At 31.2% G+C, this 22833-nt stretch overlaps 1 protein-coding gene and 1 long non-coding RNA gene across 2 annotated transcripts; one reads left to right on the top strand and one right to left on the bottom strand.

The window, feature by feature from the left end:
• Nucleotides 1-1227: 1227 nt before the first annotated feature.
• LOC128286558 (uncharacterized) lies at nt 1228-1569 on the top strand. Its single transcript, XR_008277165.1, has 2 exons — nt 1228-1355; nt 1433-1569. It is a non-coding gene; the product is annotated as an uncharacterized LOC128286558 (long non-coding RNA).
• Nucleotides 1570-5331: 3762 nt separating this feature from the next.
• Nucleotides 5332-6358, bottom strand: LOC108463354 (probable glutathione S-transferase). Its single transcript, XM_017763299.2, has 2 exons — nt 5966-6358; nt 5332-5862 (listed from the first exon to the last, which is right to left on the bottom strand). Exons 1-2 carry the CDS (start codon nt 6284-6286, stop codon nt 5509-5511), a joined length of 675 nt encoding a protein of 224 aa, XP_017618788.1. The 5' UTR covers nt 6287-6358; the 3' UTR covers nt 5332-5508.
• Nucleotides 6359-22833: the final 16475 nt, after the last annotated feature.

The following is a 22833-nucleotide window of genomic DNA, read 5'->3' on the forward strand; positions in this document are numbered from 1 at the left end:
AATTACCTAATTAAATTAAATTGTATTTAAAATTTTATTTTAAATATTTTATTTTATTTTATTTTAATCACGAAAAATATTTTCACTACTTTTATTTTATTTTTAAATTACCTAATTAAATAATCATTCTTGAGCACATATGATGAAATTAATTCAAAATAAATAATTAACCCTAAACTTGTAAATTTAATCCAATGACCAATTCTTCACAATATATATCATATCTTACATAATTTACATAAGATAAATAACTTACATAATTTACATAACTTACATAACTTACATAATGACGTATCATATCTTACATAATTTACATAAGATAAATAATTATATGTACTATTATAATTTTAATCTTGGTCGTGATATATAATTTAACTATTTTATATGTACTATTATTGTTGTAATTTGTTACTAAAACTTTAACTATTTTATGTGTATTGCAGGAAAAATGCGAGAAGAAGATTACGAGATTTAAGTATTGTCCGAATACTCCAAATTCAAAGAAGCAAATAGTGAATAGCGATGCAGTTGTTGGATCTTCGAATGTGCCGGAGACACTTGACGAGCCTGAAGAATTTCAAAGTAATGTTAAGTTCATTTTCCATGTGTTGACTTTTATTATTAATTTTTTGTCAATTTTAATATAATAATAGTATGTCATTTTTCAGCTGAAAGTGGTGGGACGCGCAGAGTTCGAGGACGTACGCTGCTTAGAGATTTATACGACTTAGATCCTGTCGAGCGTGTCAAAGTAAGTAGAAATCCTCATGGTCAGCCTGTTGGATCTGAAGCTCGACTTTTAGCAGGCTATTTGGGCATTTTAGCACGAAATGGCAATATGTTGCCCATCAACTACGAATCATGGCATCACATGCCTGATAGCAACAAAAATCAGGCTCTCGCTAATATTAAGGTAACAAACTGTGAATGTAATTTATAATACTTTGGTTTAAGTTTCATTTATATTTACATTCTAAACTTGTGTTTTTTTAGGAAAGATTTGCTTTAGAAGTCTCCGATGATTATATCAAGAGGGCATTGGGTAAAAAATGGAGAGACAATAAAAGCACTTTAAAAAAACATTATTTTAAGAAAGACATAAGCCTCGAGGAAAAATTGAGAAATGTCCCGCCGGGAATGCTGAGGTACCAATGGGAAGATGCGGTTAGATTCTGGAATTCAAAGAAAGGAGAGGTATTGCGTATTTTCAAACTCTTATATATAGTGTTTACTATATACGTAATAATAATTTCATTATGTAGGACCGTGAGTGAGTTGGAGCAACCAGCAGGCAAAAATAAAAATTCACGCACACGGTAGGGTCGAGAAGTTTTGCTTCTGTAGCTGAGGCCGAGGTATTATGAATTTATTAATTCTTTCAAATATTAATAACTTTCTACTATTAAATAATATTTTTACTACTATATTGTAGGAAGTCAAATCTGGACAAAAAGTTGGACGCCTTCAGCTTTTTGAGATTACGCATAGGAAGAAAGATAGATCTCCTATGACATCCGAAGCTGGAGAAATTATGGTATATTTACTTAATAATATTTGATTTATTCTAAATATTTATAATGTTTAATTATAATTGTTTAATTATAATTGTTTAATTCAATTCATCATTACTAGTTTTAAATAATGTTAAGTTTTGTTGCATTCCTTTTTATTATATATTTCGTTTCTAACTGTTTAATTGATTTTTTAGGAGAAACTAAAGGAGAAGAAGGCGGAATATGAAGCGATTGCTTCGACTGATAGTTCTGTTAATCTTGAGAACATTGATAACAGAATTATCACTGAAGTTTTGGGTCCTGAAAAGTACGGTCGGGTTCGATTTCAAGGATCTGGTGTTACCCCGACCCAATATTTTGGATCCGGCTCCCAGCAATACATGCCTTCCGAAAGTCAAGCTCAAGCTGAAGTTCAGAGGTTAAGAGACCAGATGGCTCAGATGCAAGCGAACACGGTTGAGCAAATTGCCGAGGTTCAATGAAAGTGTGAAGAACTCCAGCAACAACTTAGAGCGGAGGCAAAGAAAGAGGGAGGCGAAGCGCAGAATGAGGCGGCAAAAGCAGTGATGGCAGCAGAGCAGAGCAAAAAGTACGATGACCTCCAGCTACAGCTTCAGTAGATGATGCAGATGTTTCAGCAATTGCAAAAGCCGCCATATTAGGCATTAATTTTCTCATTTTAAGAATGTTTTTAACTTTATCACGTTTAACATTATTGTAAGAATATTTTAAATTATACTTATTTATTAATTATATCATATATCTTTCGTTAAATTTGAAGTATGCTTTAGAATTAATGTTTTTGGTTGTATTTTTTATGCTAAATTTACTGTTTTTGGCTGCATTTTATACTATATTTGTTGTATTTGGTTGGATTTTAATGCAGGAAGGGCTATATATTGGTGAAAAAAATATATTTCAAATCTGCCAAAATTAGCGGCGTTGCCTTTAACTGCATTTTCTGCGGCATTTTCAAAAGTGCCGCTAAAGGCTAAAAAAGCGCCGCTAAAAGTCTATTTTCTTATAGTGTTTCAATTTTAGTATCATCCAAACCATTTTGTATTACTTATTGTTTTGTTTACGAGATATTCTCCTACATTATCAAATTGGATTAAAATATGCAGTAAATGAATTTTAATCTCCATATTATTATTTTAAGAATTTAGTTTTTTTATTTATCGATTTTAAATTTAAGTTTAATTGTTAATATCGTTAATTTTTTTTAACTTGGTGTGATATTTTGAAATAAGAAAACTACCCACTTAATAATCATGAAATTAAAAAAATAGTATTGTTATAAACTTGAATTTAACAAAAAATATTAATAATAATCTTTTAAATTCTTAAATTTTAAAAAGGTAATCTGCAAAATAGTCACTTTTATTCGCCTCAGGTTACATTTTAGCCACTTATGTTTAAAATGTTATGTTTTAGTCACTTATGTTATTATTTTGTTACGAAGTGATCACTCTACCGTTAAGTTCCGTTATCTCTCTAACGGTAGTTATAGGTGGCAGTCCAACTAGATTTTAGGTGCCAACTTAGGCTTCGTTTGGATGGGCGATTGACTGTGGTGCGGTGCGTTTAGCTTACTTTTTATCTCATGCTACAGTATCACTACAGTATTTAATCTCACCGCTACCACTGTTTTTACACTAACCGCAGCTAAACGCACCGCCCATCCAAACTCACCCTTAGATTTTTAAATGGGATGAAAATAAGTTTTTAATTAAAAAATTTAATTAATTAAAATTTTCAAACCTAAACCTTAACTAAAAAAACTGTTCATCTCCTCTTTTTAATTTTTCTTCTGTCTCTTTTTTTTTCAATGGTTTTTTTTTTCATTTGACTGGAAAAACTGTTATTAAGATAAAAATAGTTGAAATCAACAATAAGAAAGAATAGTCTGGAATACCCACAAAGAGATTGTGAACATACAAGTTGATTTAGATAAAAAAAATTGATTGAGAAACCAATTATTCAAGAACTGTGAAAGTAACAGCCGTTTTCTGAAAATTTTAAAATTAGCTTGAGTGAAACATGTTTCTGGTTGTATTTTATGGGATGTCTACTGACGCAAAATAAAATACATGTTTACAAATGATTTCAAAAAGTAGAAGAAAATATCAAGAATTTTAATTTAGGGTTTTCATTAAACAATAAAAAAAATCTAATCTTTTGTTTTTCAGCACTGAAGAAAAGAGATAGAGGAATACAAAGAAGACATACTTGAACCTTCCATTGAATCCATCTTTAGGAAGCAGTCAATTTGATTTCAACTATTTTGATCTTGATAATAGTTTTTCCAGTCAAATGAGAAAAAAAAAACCCATTGAAAAAAAGAAGAGATGGAAGAAAAATTAAAAAGAGGATATGAACAGTTTTTTTAGTTAAGGGTTAGGTAAAAATTTTAATTAATTAAATTTTTTAATTAAAAATCTATTTTCATCTCATTTAGAAATCCAAGTTGGCACTTAAAATCTAGTTAGACTGCCACGTAGAATTGCCGTTAGAGAGATAACGGAACTTAATGGTAGAGTGATCACTTCGTAATAAAATAATAATATAAGTGATTAAAACGTAATATTTCAAACATAAGTGACTAAAATGTAACCCGAGGCAAACAAAATTAACTATTTTTGTATATTACCCTTTAAAAATATGAAAAATAAGGATACTAAATTCTTAAAAATAAAAACACATGACTTAAATTCTAAATTTTAAAAAATATAAAACTTATTACATAATCTTTCTAATTCATTTTCTTTTGTTAGTGGTACAAACAATTATATAGAGCTCCTCTTTTAAGATTGTATTAAAGTTTCAATTATTATTTTTAGATGGTTAACTAGATTCATATTTCCTATTCGACATATGCCAAATCTTATTGAATTAAAAAAAGAGAGTAATAATATGTGCTTAAATTAAGATAAAAAAGTTGGAACACTAAAACTTGGCCCTTTTAGGTATCGAAGTTAATTCACAATCATGCTCTAAATTTCCTTTGTTTTTTTTTTCCTGCCCTAGTGGTATAGAAATTCAAAATGAATGAAAAGTTCAAAAGGAAGACATGCTTTCGATATTGATGCGCTAGGTTTTTTTTTTTTTTTTGGGACCTCCCTATCACTTTGCTGGTTTTGAACCCGTGTCACATTTTTTTCTTTTTCTTTCTTTCTTTCTTTTTTTTTTTTGTGATTTATCCTTTTAGAAATGTCTGATTTAAAAAAAAAAAACAGTTGTAGGACCTATGCTATGAGCTTTAGAGATCACCACATTGAAGAATTGTTTTTTTTTTTTTAAGGAAATTCAATTGTATCTTTTTATAGGATAAAAATATAATTTTATTATTTTGATAGTTTATATTTTATAATTTTAAAGAATTAAATTAAAATTTTAGCAATTTTAAAGAATTAACTGTAATTTTATTATTAATAATTTAAAATTTTCTAAATTATAAAAAAAATCTAGATGAGAAAATATCCATTTTAAAGGTTGATTAACTTCGCGGCTGACTACACCCTAAGCTTCTTCTTCCTCCCAATAACACGTGTTTCCCCACTCCATTTTCGATTCTCTTTGAATTGTTTGCATTAAAATCCCTTTATTGAAAAAGAAAAAACCTTAGGTAATTAGAAGATGCTCATGTTCAAGGAACCATAAGATAGTATCAACGCCATAACATAATAACGCGAATATAAAATAAATTTTTTATCAAATGGGAGAGAAGGGGATTGTGCTTTTTTTTTTTTTTGAATTAGGTTATCCAACGTTGGAACTTAAAATTAAATGTGAACTGAAAATGAAATTAATACAAATCTTCTATCACGGCACAAAAGCAATACATTCAACACAAAATGGAACTTTAAAACACAATATAAAACATTTTCATTATTAAACAGAAAAATACGGTAGCCTAACACGCAAACACCAATTATCGCTACAAAAGATAAAAATGCAAATAACATTAAAAAAAAAAAGAACACTTAAAATTATATTATTTCATTTGCATAGCCATTCGAATTGCGCCGAAGACATTGCGCAATTCATCGGGTGAGGGAAGGCTTTGCTCGACGCTCGGAACTTGCAGAAAGTTTTTGATCCATGCATCCAAACAAGGAAATTTGGTTGACTCCATTACTTTGAAACCTCCAATTTCTTCAATAAACTGAAACCAATATGCAACCCATCCCGCTACGATATCAAGATATCCAATTCCGTCGTCTCCACTGAAATATTTTTTTCCTTGAAGCTCTTGTTCCAGTAATTTTAAGCCCTCCATCGTCGACTCCATCGCCTTCGCTCTATCATCTCCGGTCGAAACAAATGCTTTCTTCGATGCTTCCATCAACTACACCCACAAGTTTCTCATAATGAAATTTTAATTAATTGTTAAAAAAGAGATTTTTTTTTCTTAAATTTGTTCATAAATTGAAATCAATATATATCATCACCTTGTCATCAATAAAAGCAGCCCAGAAACGAGCATTTGCTCTCTCCCGAGGATCTTCCGGCAATAAAGGCCTTTCTTTCCATGTTTCATCAATGTATTCGAGGATGATTTTGGATTCGGCAATGGGCTTTCCGTCATGAACGAGTACAGGAACTTTTTTGTGAACTGGGTTCAGTGCCAGAAGCAATGAACTCTTATGAACAAGGTCTTCTTCAATGAACTCATATTCAACGCCCTTCAACTTCAGTGCCCATACAACTCTTTGCGTAAACATGCTCTGCTTTGTCCCCAACACCTTCATATCTTCAGCAGCACCTGCCATGATTTTCTTGATTCTACTGACTAAAGAAAGCTAATCAGTTAATCACTAATTGCAGATATGAAAACATATATATAGATCCCTTTTAGTAAATTTACGTTTAGTAACTCAATTTAAAAATTATAAAATATTATTTAATTATTAAAAAGTTATTTAAATCTTTGATAATTTTTTTACATTATTAAACTGTTAATTTTTTCTTTTAATGTAACTATTAAAATTCGCTAATAAATACGGTAAATCAATATTCATAAACGAATAAATATTAAATATTAAATCTTTTGACCCTATACATATAGTTGAATCACTGTTTTATGAATTTTATTAATTGATCACGGAATGATATTTTAATAGATGGGTTGTTAAAGTTAATAATATTATTATATTTCTTCTTATTTATAAAATCTTGAATCAATTTTATATTTTATATTATATAGGTTCAGATTATTTTCTCACTGAATATACAATTAGTTTATAATTAATTAAATACGACGGTATTTTATATATAAATATATATTCCACCTCAACCGGTTGTTCAAATGTATACAGCTAGTTGTTTCAATTAATTTATTTAGGTTAAAATATTTCATCTATTATTTAAAAATTGAAACTTAATTCTATATTTTTATTTTTAGATTTTAAAATTTAAATTTAACTATTAATAAAATTAAGTTATTTTATTAATTTATTAGTGTAGTATTTTGAAATAAAAAAATACTCACTTAGTGATCATATAACTAAAAAAATGATGTTATAATGAACTTAAATTTAATAAAATAATTTTAACATTATTAATAATTATATATAAATTTTGAAATCTGAAAAAAATTCCTAAAAGTAATAATGACTAAATTTTAATTTTTAAATAAGATAAAAATTTATCACATATTTTAATCAATTATTTATTTTGAGAGGGCAAAGAGGAAAGAAAGAACACCCAAGACGATAAAATTTCTATAGCAATCTAAACCAATTCAAGTCAATAATTATTGATAAATAATATTGACCAAAAACATATTGATAAATAATGACTCATTATATGCGTCAGTTTAAGAATTTAGAATATTGATATTGGTGTATTATAATGCATAATTATTATACGCAGGTCTATTTTGGTTCAGTTGGACAGTGTAGTCATTCAGGGCGGCCCAAGGTTGGAAGAAGTTTAAATTTTTTTTCAGTTTTAAATGTGTAAAAAGAAATTTAAATTAAAATAAATTAATTAAATGTTTAGAACTTTTAAATGTTTTATCTTTTAAGGCTCAAAATTTTTTAACTTTTATTTTATTATATTTTATATTTTATAGTTTTTAAAAAATTAATTTATTATTTCGCTTAGAACCCAAAAATATAAATAAAAAGCCTAATTATATGCAAATATTTTTAAAATTATTTTGAATTTAAGTTGACCATGTGAATATATTTTTAGGTTTATTTTAGTATATGTTGGAATATATTTATAATTCATTATATTTTTGTATTAAGTTTTATTCTATCAAATCTTCTTTGTGTTAAGTTGAATTAATTGTAATTAATCAATTATGTATTTGTAACGAGTGATTTGTGCAATTGTATACAGTCGTTATCAAGCAATAAGTAAGTAAAAGAGTTATTATCTCCACAGGGACTGTGTATGTTAATCAATTAATTGTAAAATTAAATTTAACAATTTGGTGAGAAAAACACAATAATTTTTGAGTAATTGATGTAAAAATAAATTAATAAATGGAAGATGATCCCTAATGCAAATTAATCTAAATGCAAGGTATGAAATAAGTTTAGCAGTAAAAACACAAACTTCAACAATCAATAATATGATTAGGCAAGATTACATCATTCAATTCTGATTTATTTTTCTCATTTTTAATAGTGTTCGAAAAATATTCCATGACAACTCGATCTTTCATGGGCTTAAAACCAAATTAAGTCATTTCAGAATCTTTTACTTAGTAAAACATGCATTTTACTGATCATATTACACTAAGGCTTTCTTAGAATTCATGTGAAGTAACAAGGACTGGGCCAGTTTGAAACAATTTAATCACATAAACTTAAAAGTCATGCAAGGTAATAGAGCTCAGTCAAGTTATTACGAACCTTTAATTTATTCTAGGTCGAATATAAATTAAGCATGCACTTTTCAGTTATTGTATCTATTAGTTGTCGTCTAGTTCGGATCGCTCAACCAATTCTAATGCATCCAATTATGTATGAATGAAATACATGCTTGAGTTTAATTGAAAACATGAACGATAGAGGCACAAACACTATAAACATGATTTAAACAAACTTCATTGAATTGATGCAATCATCTTTGCTAAACAAATTTAAGCTACCATTCTTAATGACAAGATAACAAAGCACGTCGCAAAAATGATTTAAAAATGATTTAATTAAAGTAACAAAGTAAAGGAAAAATAACTCTGTTCAAATCAGTAGTCTCGTGAACTACGATGAAGAAGTTTCCTCCAATCCTCATGTTGTTCCTTTGCTAATGGCTTCTCAAGGTGGCCGACCAAGAGATAATCTTCCCAAGGTTTTGCTGGCTAAAAAGGAAAAGGAATATGGGATGCTATGCGTGGAGATGAAGAGAGGGGATAAGGGAAATGAATAAGGGATGTAGGGATGCTTTGAAATGGGGAATGTAGGTGAGTATTTATAGTGAAGGTTGGTGGATGAGTTTACTAAAAATAGTTTGAAAAATCTCCCCACTTACTCAATTTCTTGGCCGGCTACATGTTATGGAAAGTAATGGATGTTGGTTGCTTGATTCAAGCAAGGGTTGAACTGTTTCAAAGCCAAATCTTGTGGATTGAGTTTTGATTCATTTGCAATTGTAGGGACCTCTAATAAAATTCCTGAAAACTGGTTTCTGGGCTACTTACAAGTGTCATGCTGAATTGGGCTTGTTCTTCTCTTGTTGGACAGTTTGGTAACCCAACTGTTTACTAGACTTGTCCATCAATTAATCTATGTTCAATTGAATCAAAAGTAACTTATTCATGACACATTTGCATGTGTTTGCCATCCATGTTGAGTGAACTTGGGCATATCCATGTAACTTTATTTTGTAAATAAACCATGCATGATTTCCTTGGTTCAACTGTATTAAATAAAGTCAAAAATTAATATGTAACAAAACAATTAAATTATGCAATAATTTAATACACATTAACATAAAATTACATTCTTCCATAAATCATGTCCATTATTGAAATATGAACAAAATTCACTCAATTAATAATAAAATACTAGAGATTAATATTAATTTTAAGTAAAAATATTTTATAAACTACTAAAAAAACCTATATAAATTAGAGTTTACACACCCCCAAACTTAATGCATTTCTCGTCCCGAGTAATGCAAAGCAAAAATTTCGATAAAACAATCTCACAATAAGTTTAAATGAAATCATTAAGCATAATCAACTTTTGCACATACACATACTTCAACACAATCATGCTTACAAACTCTTTTTTACGATAAGTATCTCATATGCAAACATTATTTCAAAATTTTATTTTAAGTGCAGAAAAATGCTAGCATAAGTTTTAGAGTGCATGCTTTTCAAGATCATACATAATATTCACCATTCAATCAAAGTTTCCTTATCAATCAAACAAAAGGTTTAATTAATGGTCCTCATATGTTGAACTTAGTAATTCCTCTCCACTAATGTAATCGGCATAATTACCAAAATCAATAGGTCTTTTATAAGGTTGTAATGGGGCTAGGCTTAAGGTAGGGATAAAAAGAAGTGGATTTTAGGTTCAATAATCTTAAATCTAACTTAGCCTTGGATCAAATTGAGGTACATCCTTCCTACTAATGGGTTTTACCCCCTCCCCCCCCAAAACTTAATTTTGAAGCCTATGCCCAACAATATTTCTCAACACTTTGATTATTTATTTTGCTATTTTTGCTTGACATTTGAATAGAGTTTTCTTTTTAGCTAATCAAACGAAAGAATATGTACATCTTTTTTTGAATTTTTCCTCGATCTTTGCTCACTAAGACAAGTATAGTTAAGATGGGTGCAAAAATAAGATAATTTTTTTAAAAAAAATGGTAGCATGACTTATGATGTTGGTAAATGACAATAAAATGGACTTAAAGACTCAAATTAAGGTTTCAAAGGTCAAATTCATATGGTAGGCTTGAAAGGCTCAAACGATCCAAAGAAAATGTGCCTAAATCATGTTTAGACTCTCATGCCTTCTAGGATTTCACCTCAAGAAAGTTACTAAGTCAATTCTAAAAACTTAAACCTGTTGGAAAAACAAGTTTGGAAAACACAACGAAAAATAAATTTAGGGAAAAATCAGAGTTTTAAATTTTTTTCTAAAATAAGATCTTGGTTGTGATATCTGAAGTAATAAACACTTAATCAAAATCGTACCTTTACAATTCATTTAGGATGAGTGCTTCGATCGAGTAGTCTTCTGCTCTATCTTCAAGCTCACATCCTCAAGCTCATATCTCTACTCGTGGAGTCAACTACTTCGATAACCAAGACCAGCCGTGTGACAGCCTTAACTTGACCCTAGTCGGAATGTGGTTTCGGGACCACAAAACCGAGTCATAAAAATTTATTTTAAATTTAATTGCATATATTTTATGTATGATAGTGTATGTGTGAAAAATTTAATGTTTTAATTTAGTCTTAAGAATGTGAATTTTCTTGAAAGGACTTAGTTGAGAAACTTGGAAAATATGATAGGAAAATTATAAGGATCAAAAAACTACAAAGTGTGAAAGCTTGGGTTTGCATGTCAAAATGCCCATAATGCATGAAGTGGCTGGCCAAGTAATGATGTTCCTCCACTAAGTCTAATTAAATAAACTTTTATGTTAGCAAATGATTAAATAATCCAAATAAAAATGAATTAATAAGAAAATATGTGTAAAATAATTTATTTAGTAAAGTTATTAATATTATAAAGAAATAAGAAAAAGGTTTGCATGTCTTCATCCAAGATATTACCGAAAAAAAAAAGATGAAAGAAAGAGCTTCAAACTTTCGGTTATATGTAAGCCTAATCTAAGGTATGTTGGAGTTGGTTTTCTTATAATTTTTGCATATTTTGAATTGATGTTAAGTAGTTTATCTAGCCCAAGTGATAATTTTGAAATGGTTATAGATTTTGCAATCGGCCATTGATAGAATTTATGAAATCCTTGAGTTTGATAGTACAAATTTAATTATAAGTGTTAGATGAATATATTTTGGGTTGAAATTTTATATGATTTTTAGCATTTAAGGATTAATTGTAAATTAATTAATTGTGTAACTAAATTTCAAAAAAAAAAATTTGGGAGGACTCTTGTGAGCTAGAAGAGCATTTGGCCTAAGTGTGTCTTGGAAAATAATAATAATAATAATAATAATAATAATAATAATAATAATAATAATAATAATAATAATTGATGTTTTAAATGTTTTGGACCGATTTGTTTAAAGCATAAAATGAGAGGGGCAATTGCATAAATTAACCAATTAAGTATTTCTTTAGTCTATTGAGTTAGTTAATTAATTAAATAAGTTTAAATTTCTTTTAACTAGCTCAAGATCAAAAGAGAGTTGATTTGGATCGGGGGAAGTCGAAGCTAGTTGAGTAATCGTTTTTATCAAAAGTTAATACCCAAGGTAAGTTTTTAAGCAATTAAGTCAAATTGAATTTATCATTAATGAGGTTTATGAATTTATTGAAAGTATATATATGTATATAAAGGCTATTATCATAGTTGAATGTGATATTTAGGTGAATGTCTTATAACCGAATGTGATAGATACATGGATTGATATAGTTGAATATGATATATTTATATATGTGAGTAATTAGCAAGGGGTGGTTACCGTATATACATATATATATATATAGGTGTTTTATTGAAATATTGATTGGATTATGGAGAGTAATGTGGTCTTAGGTGATCAATAGCCGAATGGCTTAAAAGCCTAAGGTGAAAAAAAAATAAAAAAAATAAAAAATCAAGTTTTAGCCTTGTGATTCTTGTGATATGAAATCATTAATGTTATGGGATATAACTAACTAGCCATGTAATTAAATTAGTTAATTTATTTATTTTAGCTCAAGAACCCAAAGGAGGGGACTCAAGCAAGGGCAAAGCAAAGAACATCGAGTAGAAGATTGGAACTGTTTCATCCAACACAAAGTAAGTCTAAAATCCATTAAGCTTGGTTATTATATACATAATTGGTATGCATATCGTGAAAGAATTTCTCTCGTTTACGTATTCTTTTGATTGAAAGGCATGTGACCGATTATACTTAGTTAATTAAATAAATCACTTTGTTAAAGACGAATTGACTTCGGCACTATGTGTGCGAATTTGAATAGCACTATGTGTGCGAAATTGTATGGCAATATGTGTGCGGACTTGTATAGCACTATGTGTGCGGACTTGTATAGCACTATGTGTGTGGATTTAAATGTGAATACGTATGTGAATTACTAAGGCACTATGTGTGCGGGTTAACATGGCACTATGGGTGCGAATTTCCTTGTTTGAGCATTACATGAGCGAAATTAGTTGTTGATAAAAATAAGAGATTGGAGACATGAAAATTGAATCAGAGGTACTTGGATGCATCTATTTCATCATTGTTAAATATTATAGGAAGGAATTAAGGTATTCGGTTATATGATACTTTGAGTTAATGGTAAGACTTGACTAGTAGTTGAATTGATAATTTCTGTAATCTATGGACCTTTCTAGTTTCTAGATCGACATATTCAGTTAATTGTTTGCATTATATGGCTTACTACTTACTGAGTTGAAAACTCATTTGGTGTGCTTACTTGTCTCTTGTTTAGATTTCTTTTGATCCGCTTCATGCTCGGAACCATCCTCGGAGTCATCACACCTGTCTGCAACGTTTTGGTACCCCTTCTTAGTAATCCTAAGTTAACATTATGGCATGTATAGGATAATAGTTTGGGAGATTTTGTTGTTTTGAAAGCATTGTACATAAAGGCCATTAGAAAATGGCTTAATTGCTATGCTTGAGTTCGATGTTGGTTGAATATTAGTTTAAGTTTATTTTGATTATTATGTCGAATACCACGGTTGATTATAAGTTATGTTATGTGCTTGTATTCAGAAATGATATGGATTAATAGGTTATGTTATGTTTGAATGAATGAAATTTGGTTTGATTATTGATGGTTTAAAAATGTTAACGAGATACGTGGATGTTCGAATATGAATTGATTTTGTTGGTATGGTTTGCATGGTAAATATATGTATACTTAAAGTGATTTAATGTTTATGAAAGTTGTATAATGTATATGTTAGTACTTTAATTACAATTATAAAATTGATTGTACATGTTATAATGTACAAATGCGAATATAAGTTAATCAAATTGAGTGACTATGTGTATATGATTTGTGGGTTCTATTAATGTATAATTTTGGTATGCTTTTGTTCATGGCGTGGCAATGATATATATATATATATAAGTGCATGACTTCTAGATATCTATCTATCTATATATATATATATATGTATATAATATTCTTTGCACATATGTTTTGGTTATAAAATAAAAATATGCTTAATTATGTGGCTTGTTAATTAACCGAAATCAGTAAGTTTGTATAGGTAATTGCACAGTCGAATAAGTAAAAGATTAATGTGATTTTTGTTTTAGTTTAAAATAGTACATTATGTGTAAATTTTGTTTTAAGCATTGAATAGTTTAATTAGTTACTTTAATGATATATATATATATATATATGAGTATGAACTGTGTCAACATGAGGATGTTCGGAATTGTACTTATGTTCAAGTAATACTCTGTAACCCCAATCTGGCGACGGATACAGGTTAGGCGTGTTACATTTTATTGGTATCAGAGCTATGGTTTAGTCAATCCTAGGACTATCGTAGCACGTGTGAGTCTAGCAATACATGCCATAATGCTAGTATTTGATAGTGTGATGACTTCTGACAGTTGGAATTGTTGTTTTGATTAGTAAATGGAATCCAATACAGTAAGAGCATTAGCGGATGATGTTGAGAGTGTAGCGCCTACTCCTGCGCAAGGAACAGCGCTTGTCGAACCTCAACCATCTGTGAGTAATCAAGATGATGGGGCTAAACAAGCCTTCTTTACCATGATGAACGAGTGGGTTACACAGTATGCCCGAACAAACCCGGCTGCTCAATAATTCCCAAATCTAAATGATTCCCCTCTGGTTCCTACAATACCAGCAACTACCGATCCTTTGAGGCTGAGTAAACCTTCTGTTGATCTGATTAGGAAACGCAGGGCCAAGGAATTTTGAGCCACCGTTTCTGATGACGCAGAAAGGGCTGAGTTTTGGCTTGATAATACCATCCGTGTTTTTTTATAAGCTATCTTGCACACCCGATGAGTGTCTAAAGTGTGCCATATCCTTATTACGAGATTCGGCCTACTATTGGTGGAGAACCCTAATTTCGATTGTTCCAAAGGAACGAGTTACTTGGGACTTCTTCCAGATGGAGTTTCGTAAAAAGTATATTAGTCAACGATTTATTGATCAAAAGCGCAAAGAATTTTTAGAGCTTAAACAAGGCCGTTTGACAGTATCCGAATATGAGCGTGAGTTTGTAAGGCTCAGTCGATATGCTCGGGAGTATGTAGCTGATGAAGTTTCCATGTGTAAAAGATTTAAGGAGGGATTGAATAAAGATTTAAAGCTACTGGTGGGTATTTTAGAACTAAAAGAATTCGTAACACTGGTTGAACGAGCTTACAAGGCTGAAGAGCTTGGAAAGGAGAAAAAGAAAGCTGAAACTGAAGCTAGAGATTTTCGTAAAAGATCGATGGGTAAAACTTCTTTCTCGGCTACAAAGAAGTTCAGAGACGATAATAACAGATCAAAGACGACTGCAGGAATTTCTATTAAGGAGCGACCATCAACGGACTCTCGAGCTACTTCAGTTGCTAGCATTGGCAACAATCGGCAAGAAAAATCCAAATGTCCACAGTGTGGAAGGCGACATGTAGGTGAATGTTGGGGTAAGTCGATTAACAGAGCCTGTTATAGATGTGGTTCACGAGACCATTTCATTCGGGATTGCATGGAACCTGACGAGAAAAATAAGATGCAAGGTGCAAGATCGAGTGGTACAGCAACTAGAGGTAGAACACCGAGAAATACAGGAAGCAGGGGTGGTAGTCAGAGAGGGACTTCTGAGACAGCTGTTCGATTTGAGACTCGTGCTCCTGCCAGAGCTTATGCCATCCGCGCACGAGAGGAGGCATCCTCCCCTGATGTTATCACTGATACTTTCACTCTCTTTGATACTAATGTGATTGCATTGATTGACCCTGGTTCTCCTCATTCATATGTATGTGAGACTTTAGCATCCAGTAAGACTTTACCTGTTGAGTCTAATGAGTTCGTAATTCGAGTGTCGAATCCCTTGGGTCGATATGTGCTTGTCGACAAGGTGTGTAAGAAATGCCCCCTAATAATCTGAGGTTCCTGTTTCCTAGCTGATTTGATGCTTTTACCGTTTGATGAATTTGATGTTATTCTTGGTAAAGATTGGTTGACTGTACATGATGCAGTTGTAAATTGCAAAAAAAAAAGACCATTGATTTGAGATGTGCAAATAATGAGATAATCCGAGTTGAATCTACTGACCTGAACGGATTGCTAGCAATAGTATCCTAGATGTTAGCTCATAAATATGTGAAAAAGGGGTGTGAAGCACACCTTGCGTATGTACTGGATAGCAAAGAGTCAGAAAAGAAACTTGAATCAGTGCCAGTGGTTTGTGAGTATGCAGATGTTTTTCCTGAGGAATTACCAGGATTACCACCCGTTCGAGAGGTAGAATTTGGCATCGAACTTGTACCCGGGACTACACCAATTTCGATAGCTCCATACCGTATGGCACCAACAGAATTGAAAGAATTGAAAACCTAGTTGCAAGAGTTGACGGATAGAGGTTTCGCTCGACTGAGTTTCTCACCTTAGGGTGCACCAGTATTTTTTGTGAAAAAGAAAGACGAAACCATGAGAATGTGCATCGACTATCGTCAATTGAATAAAGTGACAATAAAGAACAAATATCCGTTACCGCATATTGATGATTTGTTTGATCAGCTGAAGGGAGCCTCAGTGTTTTCAAAGATAGATTTGAGATCGGGTTATTATCAGTTGTGAGTCCGAGACTCAGATATACCTAAAACTGCTTTCAGAACGAGATACGGTCACTACGAGTTCTTAGTGATGCCGTTTGGGCTCACTAATGCCCCCACGGTATTTATGGACTTGATGAATTGGATCTTCAGACAATATTTGGATCGGTTTGTAGTTGTGTTTATTGATGACATTTTGGTCTATTCGCATGATGAAATCGAACATGCCGAGCACCTGAGATTAGTGTTGCAAATTTTACGAGATAAGCAGTTATATGCTAAGTTCAGTAAATGTGAGTTCTGGTTGAGGAAAGTTAGCTTTTTGGGACATGTGGTATTCGCATCGGGTATTCGAGTTGATCCAAGCAAAATTTCAGCCATACTCGATTGGAAACCTCCGAGAAATGTTACTGAAGTTCGGAGCTTTTTAGGACTTGCTGGTTATTACAGACGGTTTGTAAAGGGTTTCTCGATGATAGCCTCACCAATGACGAAACTATTTCAGAAAGATGTTAAGTTTGAATGGTCAGGAAAATGTCAGAAAAGTTTCGATCAATTGAAAACTTATTTGACTAAAGCTCCAGTACTAGTGCAGCCTGAATCCGGTAAAGAGTTTGTCATTTACAGTGATGAGTCTTTACTTGGGCTGGGTTGTGTATTGATGCAAGAAGGTCGAGTTGTAGCTTACACGTCGAGGCAATTAAAGCCGCATGAAAAAAACTATCTGACCCATGATCTCGAATTAGCTGCCATCATATTCGCCTTGAAAATATGGCGACACTACTTGTTTGGAGAAAGGTGTCATGTATATTCGGATCACAAAAGCCTCAAATATTGGATGACTCAAAAAGATTTGAACCTGCGACAAAAACGTTGGCTTGAGTTGTTGAAAGATTATGAGTTTGTCATTGACTATCACTCGGGAAAGGCTAACGTGGTTGCCGATGCTTTAAGTCGCAAGTCACTGTTTACCTTACGAGCAATGAATGTACATCTGTCCGTTTCATCTGATAATATGTTAGTAGCAGAATTGAAAGCCAAACCGTTATAGATTCATCAAATACGTGAATCGCAGAAAGTCGACGATGAATTGGTTGCTAAATAGCTGAATGTACTTCCAATGTGGAATCAGAGTTTTAAATAGACGACAAAGATTGTTTGAGGTTCAGAAGTCGATTGTGTGTTCCAAGAAATTCAGGACTTATTTCGATGATTTTGAGCGAGGCTCATAGTAGCCGAATGTCAATCCACCCGGGTAGTACAAAAATGTACAACGATCTGAAATGTCAGTTTTGGTGGCCTGGTATGAAACGAGACATTTCTGACTTTGTTTCGAAGTGTTTGATATGTCAACAAGTGAAAGCGTAACATCAAGTGCCTTCAAGGTTACTTCAGCCGATCATGATACCCGAATGGAAATGGGATCGAGTTACGATGGATTTTGTATCTGGGTTGCCATTGTCGTCAAGCAGGAAAGATGCGATCTGGGTTGTTGTTGATAGACTGACAAAGTCGGCTCATTTTATTCCCTTACATACGGATTATTCACTGGACAAGCTAGCTGAATTGTATGTTTCTCATATTGTAAGGTTACACGGAGTACCTATTTCTATTGTGTCGGATAGAGATCCGAGATTCACATCACGATTTTGGAAGAAATTGCAAGAATCTTTGGGTACCAAGTTGCATTTTAGCACCGCTTTTCATCCCCAGACTGATGGTCAATCTGAGCGGATAATTCAGATACTCGAGGATTTGTTGAGATGTTGCGTCCTTGAGTTTGGTGGTACATGGGAACGATATTTGCCTTTGATTGAATTCGCTTACAACAATAGTTTTCAATCAAGCATTAAGATGGCACCTTACGAGGCTTTGTACGGTCATAAATGCCATACACCGTTGTTTTGGACCGAGCTTAATGAAAGTAAAATCTTCGGAGTTGATCTAATTAAAGATGCTGAGCAGAAAGTGAAGGTAATCAGTGAAAGTCTGAAAATTGCTTCAGATCGTCAGAAATCACATACGGATTTAAAACGAAAAGACATTGAATATCAGGTCAGAGACAAAGTGTTTCTAAAATTTTCACCTTGGAAAAAGGTGCTCAGATTTGGTCGTAAAGGCAAATTGAGTCCGAGGTTCATCGGGCCGTATGAAATATCCGAATGAATTGGGCCAGTTGCATACAGATTGATTTTACCCCCTGAACTTGAAAAGATTCACAACGTTTTTCATGTCTCGATGCTTCAACGTTATAGATCCGATCCATCACACATAATTAATCCATCTGAAATTGAGATTCAATCTGATTTGAGCTATGAAGAAGAACCGTTCCGTATCTTAGCTCAAGAAGTGAAAGAATTACGGAATAAGAAGATTTCTTTAGTAAAAGTATTATGGATCAAACATGGAGTAGAAGAGGCTACTTGGGAGCTTAAAGACTCTATGAAAGAACGTTATCCGAATTTATTTGCTGGTAAGATTTTCAAGGACGAAAATTTTTAAGTGGGGAAGGGTTGTGATAGCCTTAACTTGACCCTAGTCGGAATGTGGTTTCGGGACCACAAAACCGAGTCATAAAAATTTATTTTAAATTTAATTGCATATATTTTATGTATGATAGTGTATGTGTGAAAAATTTAATGTTTTAATTTAGTCTTAAGAATGTGAATTTTCTTGAAAGGACTTAGTTGAGAAACTTGGAAAATATGATAGGAAAATTATAAGGATCAAATAACTACAAAGTGTGAAAGCTTGGGTTTGCATGTCAAAATGCCCATAATGCATGAAGTGGCGGCCAAGTAATGATGTTCCTCCACTAAGTCTAATTAAATAAACTTTTATGTTAGCAAATGATTAAATAATCCAAATAAAAATGAATTAATAAGAAAATATGTGTAAAATAATTTATTTAGTAAAGTTATTAATATTATAAAGAAATAAGAAAAGGTTTGCATGTCTTCATCCAAGATATTACCAAAAAAAAAGATGAAAGAAAGAGCTTCAAACTTTCGGTTATATGTAAGCCTAATCTAAGGTATGTTGGAGTTGGTTTTCTTATAATTTTGCATATTTTGAATTGATGTTAAGTAGTTTATCTAGCCCAAGTGATAATTTTTGAAATGGTTATAGATTTTGCAATCGGCCATTGATAGAATTTATGAAATCCTTGAGTTTGATAGTACAAATTTAATTATAAGTGTTAGATGAATATATTTTGGGTTGAAATTTTATATGATTTTTAGCATTTAAGGATTAATTGTAAATTAATTAATTGTGTAACTAAATTTCAAAAAAAAAAAATTTGGGAGGACTCTTGTGAACTAGAAGAGCATTCGGCCTAAGTGTGTCTTGGAAAATAATAATAATAATAATAATAATTGATGTTTTAAATGTTTTGGACCGATTTGTTTAAAGAATAAAATGAGAGGGGCAATTGCATAAATTAACCAATTAAGTATTTCTTTAGTCTATTGAGTTAGTTAATTAATTAAATAAGTTTAAATTTCTTTTAACTAGCTCAAGATCAAAAGAGAGTTGATTTGGATCGGGGGAAGTTGAAGCTAGTTGAGTAATCGTTTTTATCAAAAGTTAATACCCAAGGTAAGTTTTTAAGCAATTAAGTCAAATTGAATTTATCATTAATGAGGTTTATGAATTTATTGAAAGTATATATATGTATAGAAAGGCTATTATCATAGTTGAATGTGATATTTAGGTGAATGTCTTATAACCGAATGTGATAGATACATGGATTGATATAGTTGAATATGATATATTTATATATGTGAGTAATTAGCAAGGGGTGGTTACTGTATATACATATATATATAGGTGTTTTATTGAAATATTGATTGGATTATGGAGAGTAATGTGGTCTTAGGTGATCAATAGCTGAATGGCTTAAAAGCCTAAGGTGAAAAAAAAAATAAATAAAAAATCAAGTTTTAGCCGTGTGATTCTTGTGATATGAAATCATTAATGTTATGGGATATAACTAACTAGCCATGTAATTAAATTAGTTAATTTATTTATTTTAGCTCAAGAACCCAAAGGAGGGGACTCAAGCAAGGGCAAAGCAAAGAACATCGAGTAGAAGATTGGAACTGTTTCATCCAACACAAAGTAAGTCTAAAATCCATTAAGCTTGGTTATTATATACATAATTGGTATGCATATTGTGAAAGAATTTCTCTCGTTTACGTATTCTTTTGATTGAAAGGCATGTGACCGATTATACTTAGTTAATTAAATAAATCACTTTGTTAAAAACGAATTGACTTCGGCACTATGTATGCGAATTTGAATAGCACTATGTGTGGGAAATTGTATGGCACTATGTGTGCGGACTTGTATAGCACTATGTGTGTGGATTTAAATGTGAATACGTATGTGAATTACTAAGGCACTATGTGTGCGGGTTAACATGGCACTATGGGTGCGAATTTCCTTGTTTGAGCATTACATGAGCGAAATTAGTTGTTGATAAAAATAAGAGATTGGAGACATGAAAATTGAATCATAGGTACTTGGATGCATCTATTTCATCGTTGTTAAATATTATAGGAAGGAATTAAGGTATTCGGTTATATGATACTTTGAGTTAATGGTAAGACTTGACTAGTAGTTGAATTGATAATTTCTGTAATCTATGGACCTTTCTAGTTTCTAGATCGACATATTCAGTTAATTGTTTGCATTATATGGCTTACGACTTCATCGAGTTGAAAACTCATTTGGTGTGCTTACTTGTCTCTTGTTTAGATTTCTTTTGATCCGCTTCATGCTCGGAACCATCCTCGAGTCATCACACCTGCCTCGCAACGTTTTGGTACCCTTCTTAGTAATCCTAAGTTAACATTATGGCATGTATAGGATAATAGTTTGGGAGATTTTGTTGTTTTGAAAGCATTGTACATAAAGGCCATGAGAAAATGGCTTAATTGCTATGCTTGAGTTCGATGTTGGTTGAATATTAGTTTAAGTTTATTTTGATTATTATGTCGAATACCATGGTTGATTATAAGTTATGTTATGTGCTTGTATTCGAAATGATATGGATTAATAGGTTATGTTATGTTTGAATGAATGAAATTTGGTTTGATTATTGATGGTTTAAAATGTTAAAGAGATACGTGGATGTTCGAATATGAATTGATTTTGTTGGTATGGTTTGCATGGTAAATGTATGTATACTTAAAGTGATTTAATGTTTATGAAAGTTGTATAATGTATATGTTAGTACTTTAATTACAATTATAAAAATTGATTGTACATGTTATAATGTACAAATGCGAATATAAGTTGATCAAATTGAGTGATTATGTGTATATGATTTGTGGGTTCTATTAATGTATAATTTTGGTATGCTTTTGTTTATGGCGTATAATGATATATATATATATATATATAAGTGCATGACTTCTAGATATATATATATATATATATAATATTCTTTGCACATATGTTTTGGTTATAAAATAAAAATATGCTTAATTATGTGGCTTGTTAATTAACCAAATCAATAAGTTTGTATAGGTAATTGCACAATCGAATAAGTAAAAGATTAATATGATTTTTGTTTTAGTTTAAAATAGTACATTATGTGTAAATTTTGTTTTAAGCATTGAATAGTTTAATTAGTTACTTTAATGATATATATATATATATATATATATATATATAGAGTATGAACTGTGTTAACATGAGGATGTTTGGAATTGTACTTATGTTCAAGTAATACTCTGTAACCCCAATCTGGCGACGGATACAGGTTAGGGGTGTTACAAGCCGTCTCCCCAATTGGAATTGTAGACGACATAATAATCCTTACCAATATTTGAATCAAATACTCACATTGATTCTTTTATGGGATTACGGGCTCATTTAGATTATCTACTAAAGTAAGTTATCTTTCTCACAATGTAAATGTTCTTTACAATGCCACTTATCTTTAGTTTGAACTTTAGACAATCAATGAGCTAATATTTGCTTGTCATAATTTCGCTATGCATGCAAAATATAAAAGACAGAAAATAAAAAAGACACAATAGTGAAATGTGAAATTAACTTTATTTATTTATTCATCGTTCAAATAAATAGAAAACAATTACATGTTCACTATAATATGGACACATTTCCCAACAAAACCTTCATGTATGTCTACTTCTAAGGAAGTTCAATTTTCATGGCAAAAAGGATACATAAGACTTAAGAACATACAAGCATTCCATAACTCAAGATAACATAAAAAATCTCAGATAAAATCAGTGAATCATAATTGCATTTGAGCTACCTTATGAACAAAAATTTTCTGATTATGAAAATAGAAAACAATTACATGTTTAGTAGAATATAGACACATTTCCCAACAAAACCTTTATGCAT

The sequence above is a fragment of the Gossypium arboreum genome, chromosome 13 (assembly GCF_025698485.1).
Source record: "Gossypium arboreum isolate Shixiya-1 chromosome 13, ASM2569848v2, whole genome shotgun sequence".
NCBI lineage: Eukaryota > Viridiplantae > Streptophyta > Magnoliopsida > Malvales > Malvaceae > Gossypium > Gossypium arboreum.

Excerpts from the sequence above, each read along its gene's own strand:
- LOC108463354 (XM_017763299.2), bottom strand. The coding sequence starts at position 6,286 with ATGGCAGGTGCTGCTGAAGATATGAAGGTGTTGGGGACAAAGCAGAGC. Across the intron at positions 5,863-5,965 it reads CTGCTTTTATTGATGACAAG|TTGATGGAAGCATCGAAGAA; the intron begins GTGATGATATAT and ends TTGTGGGTGTAG.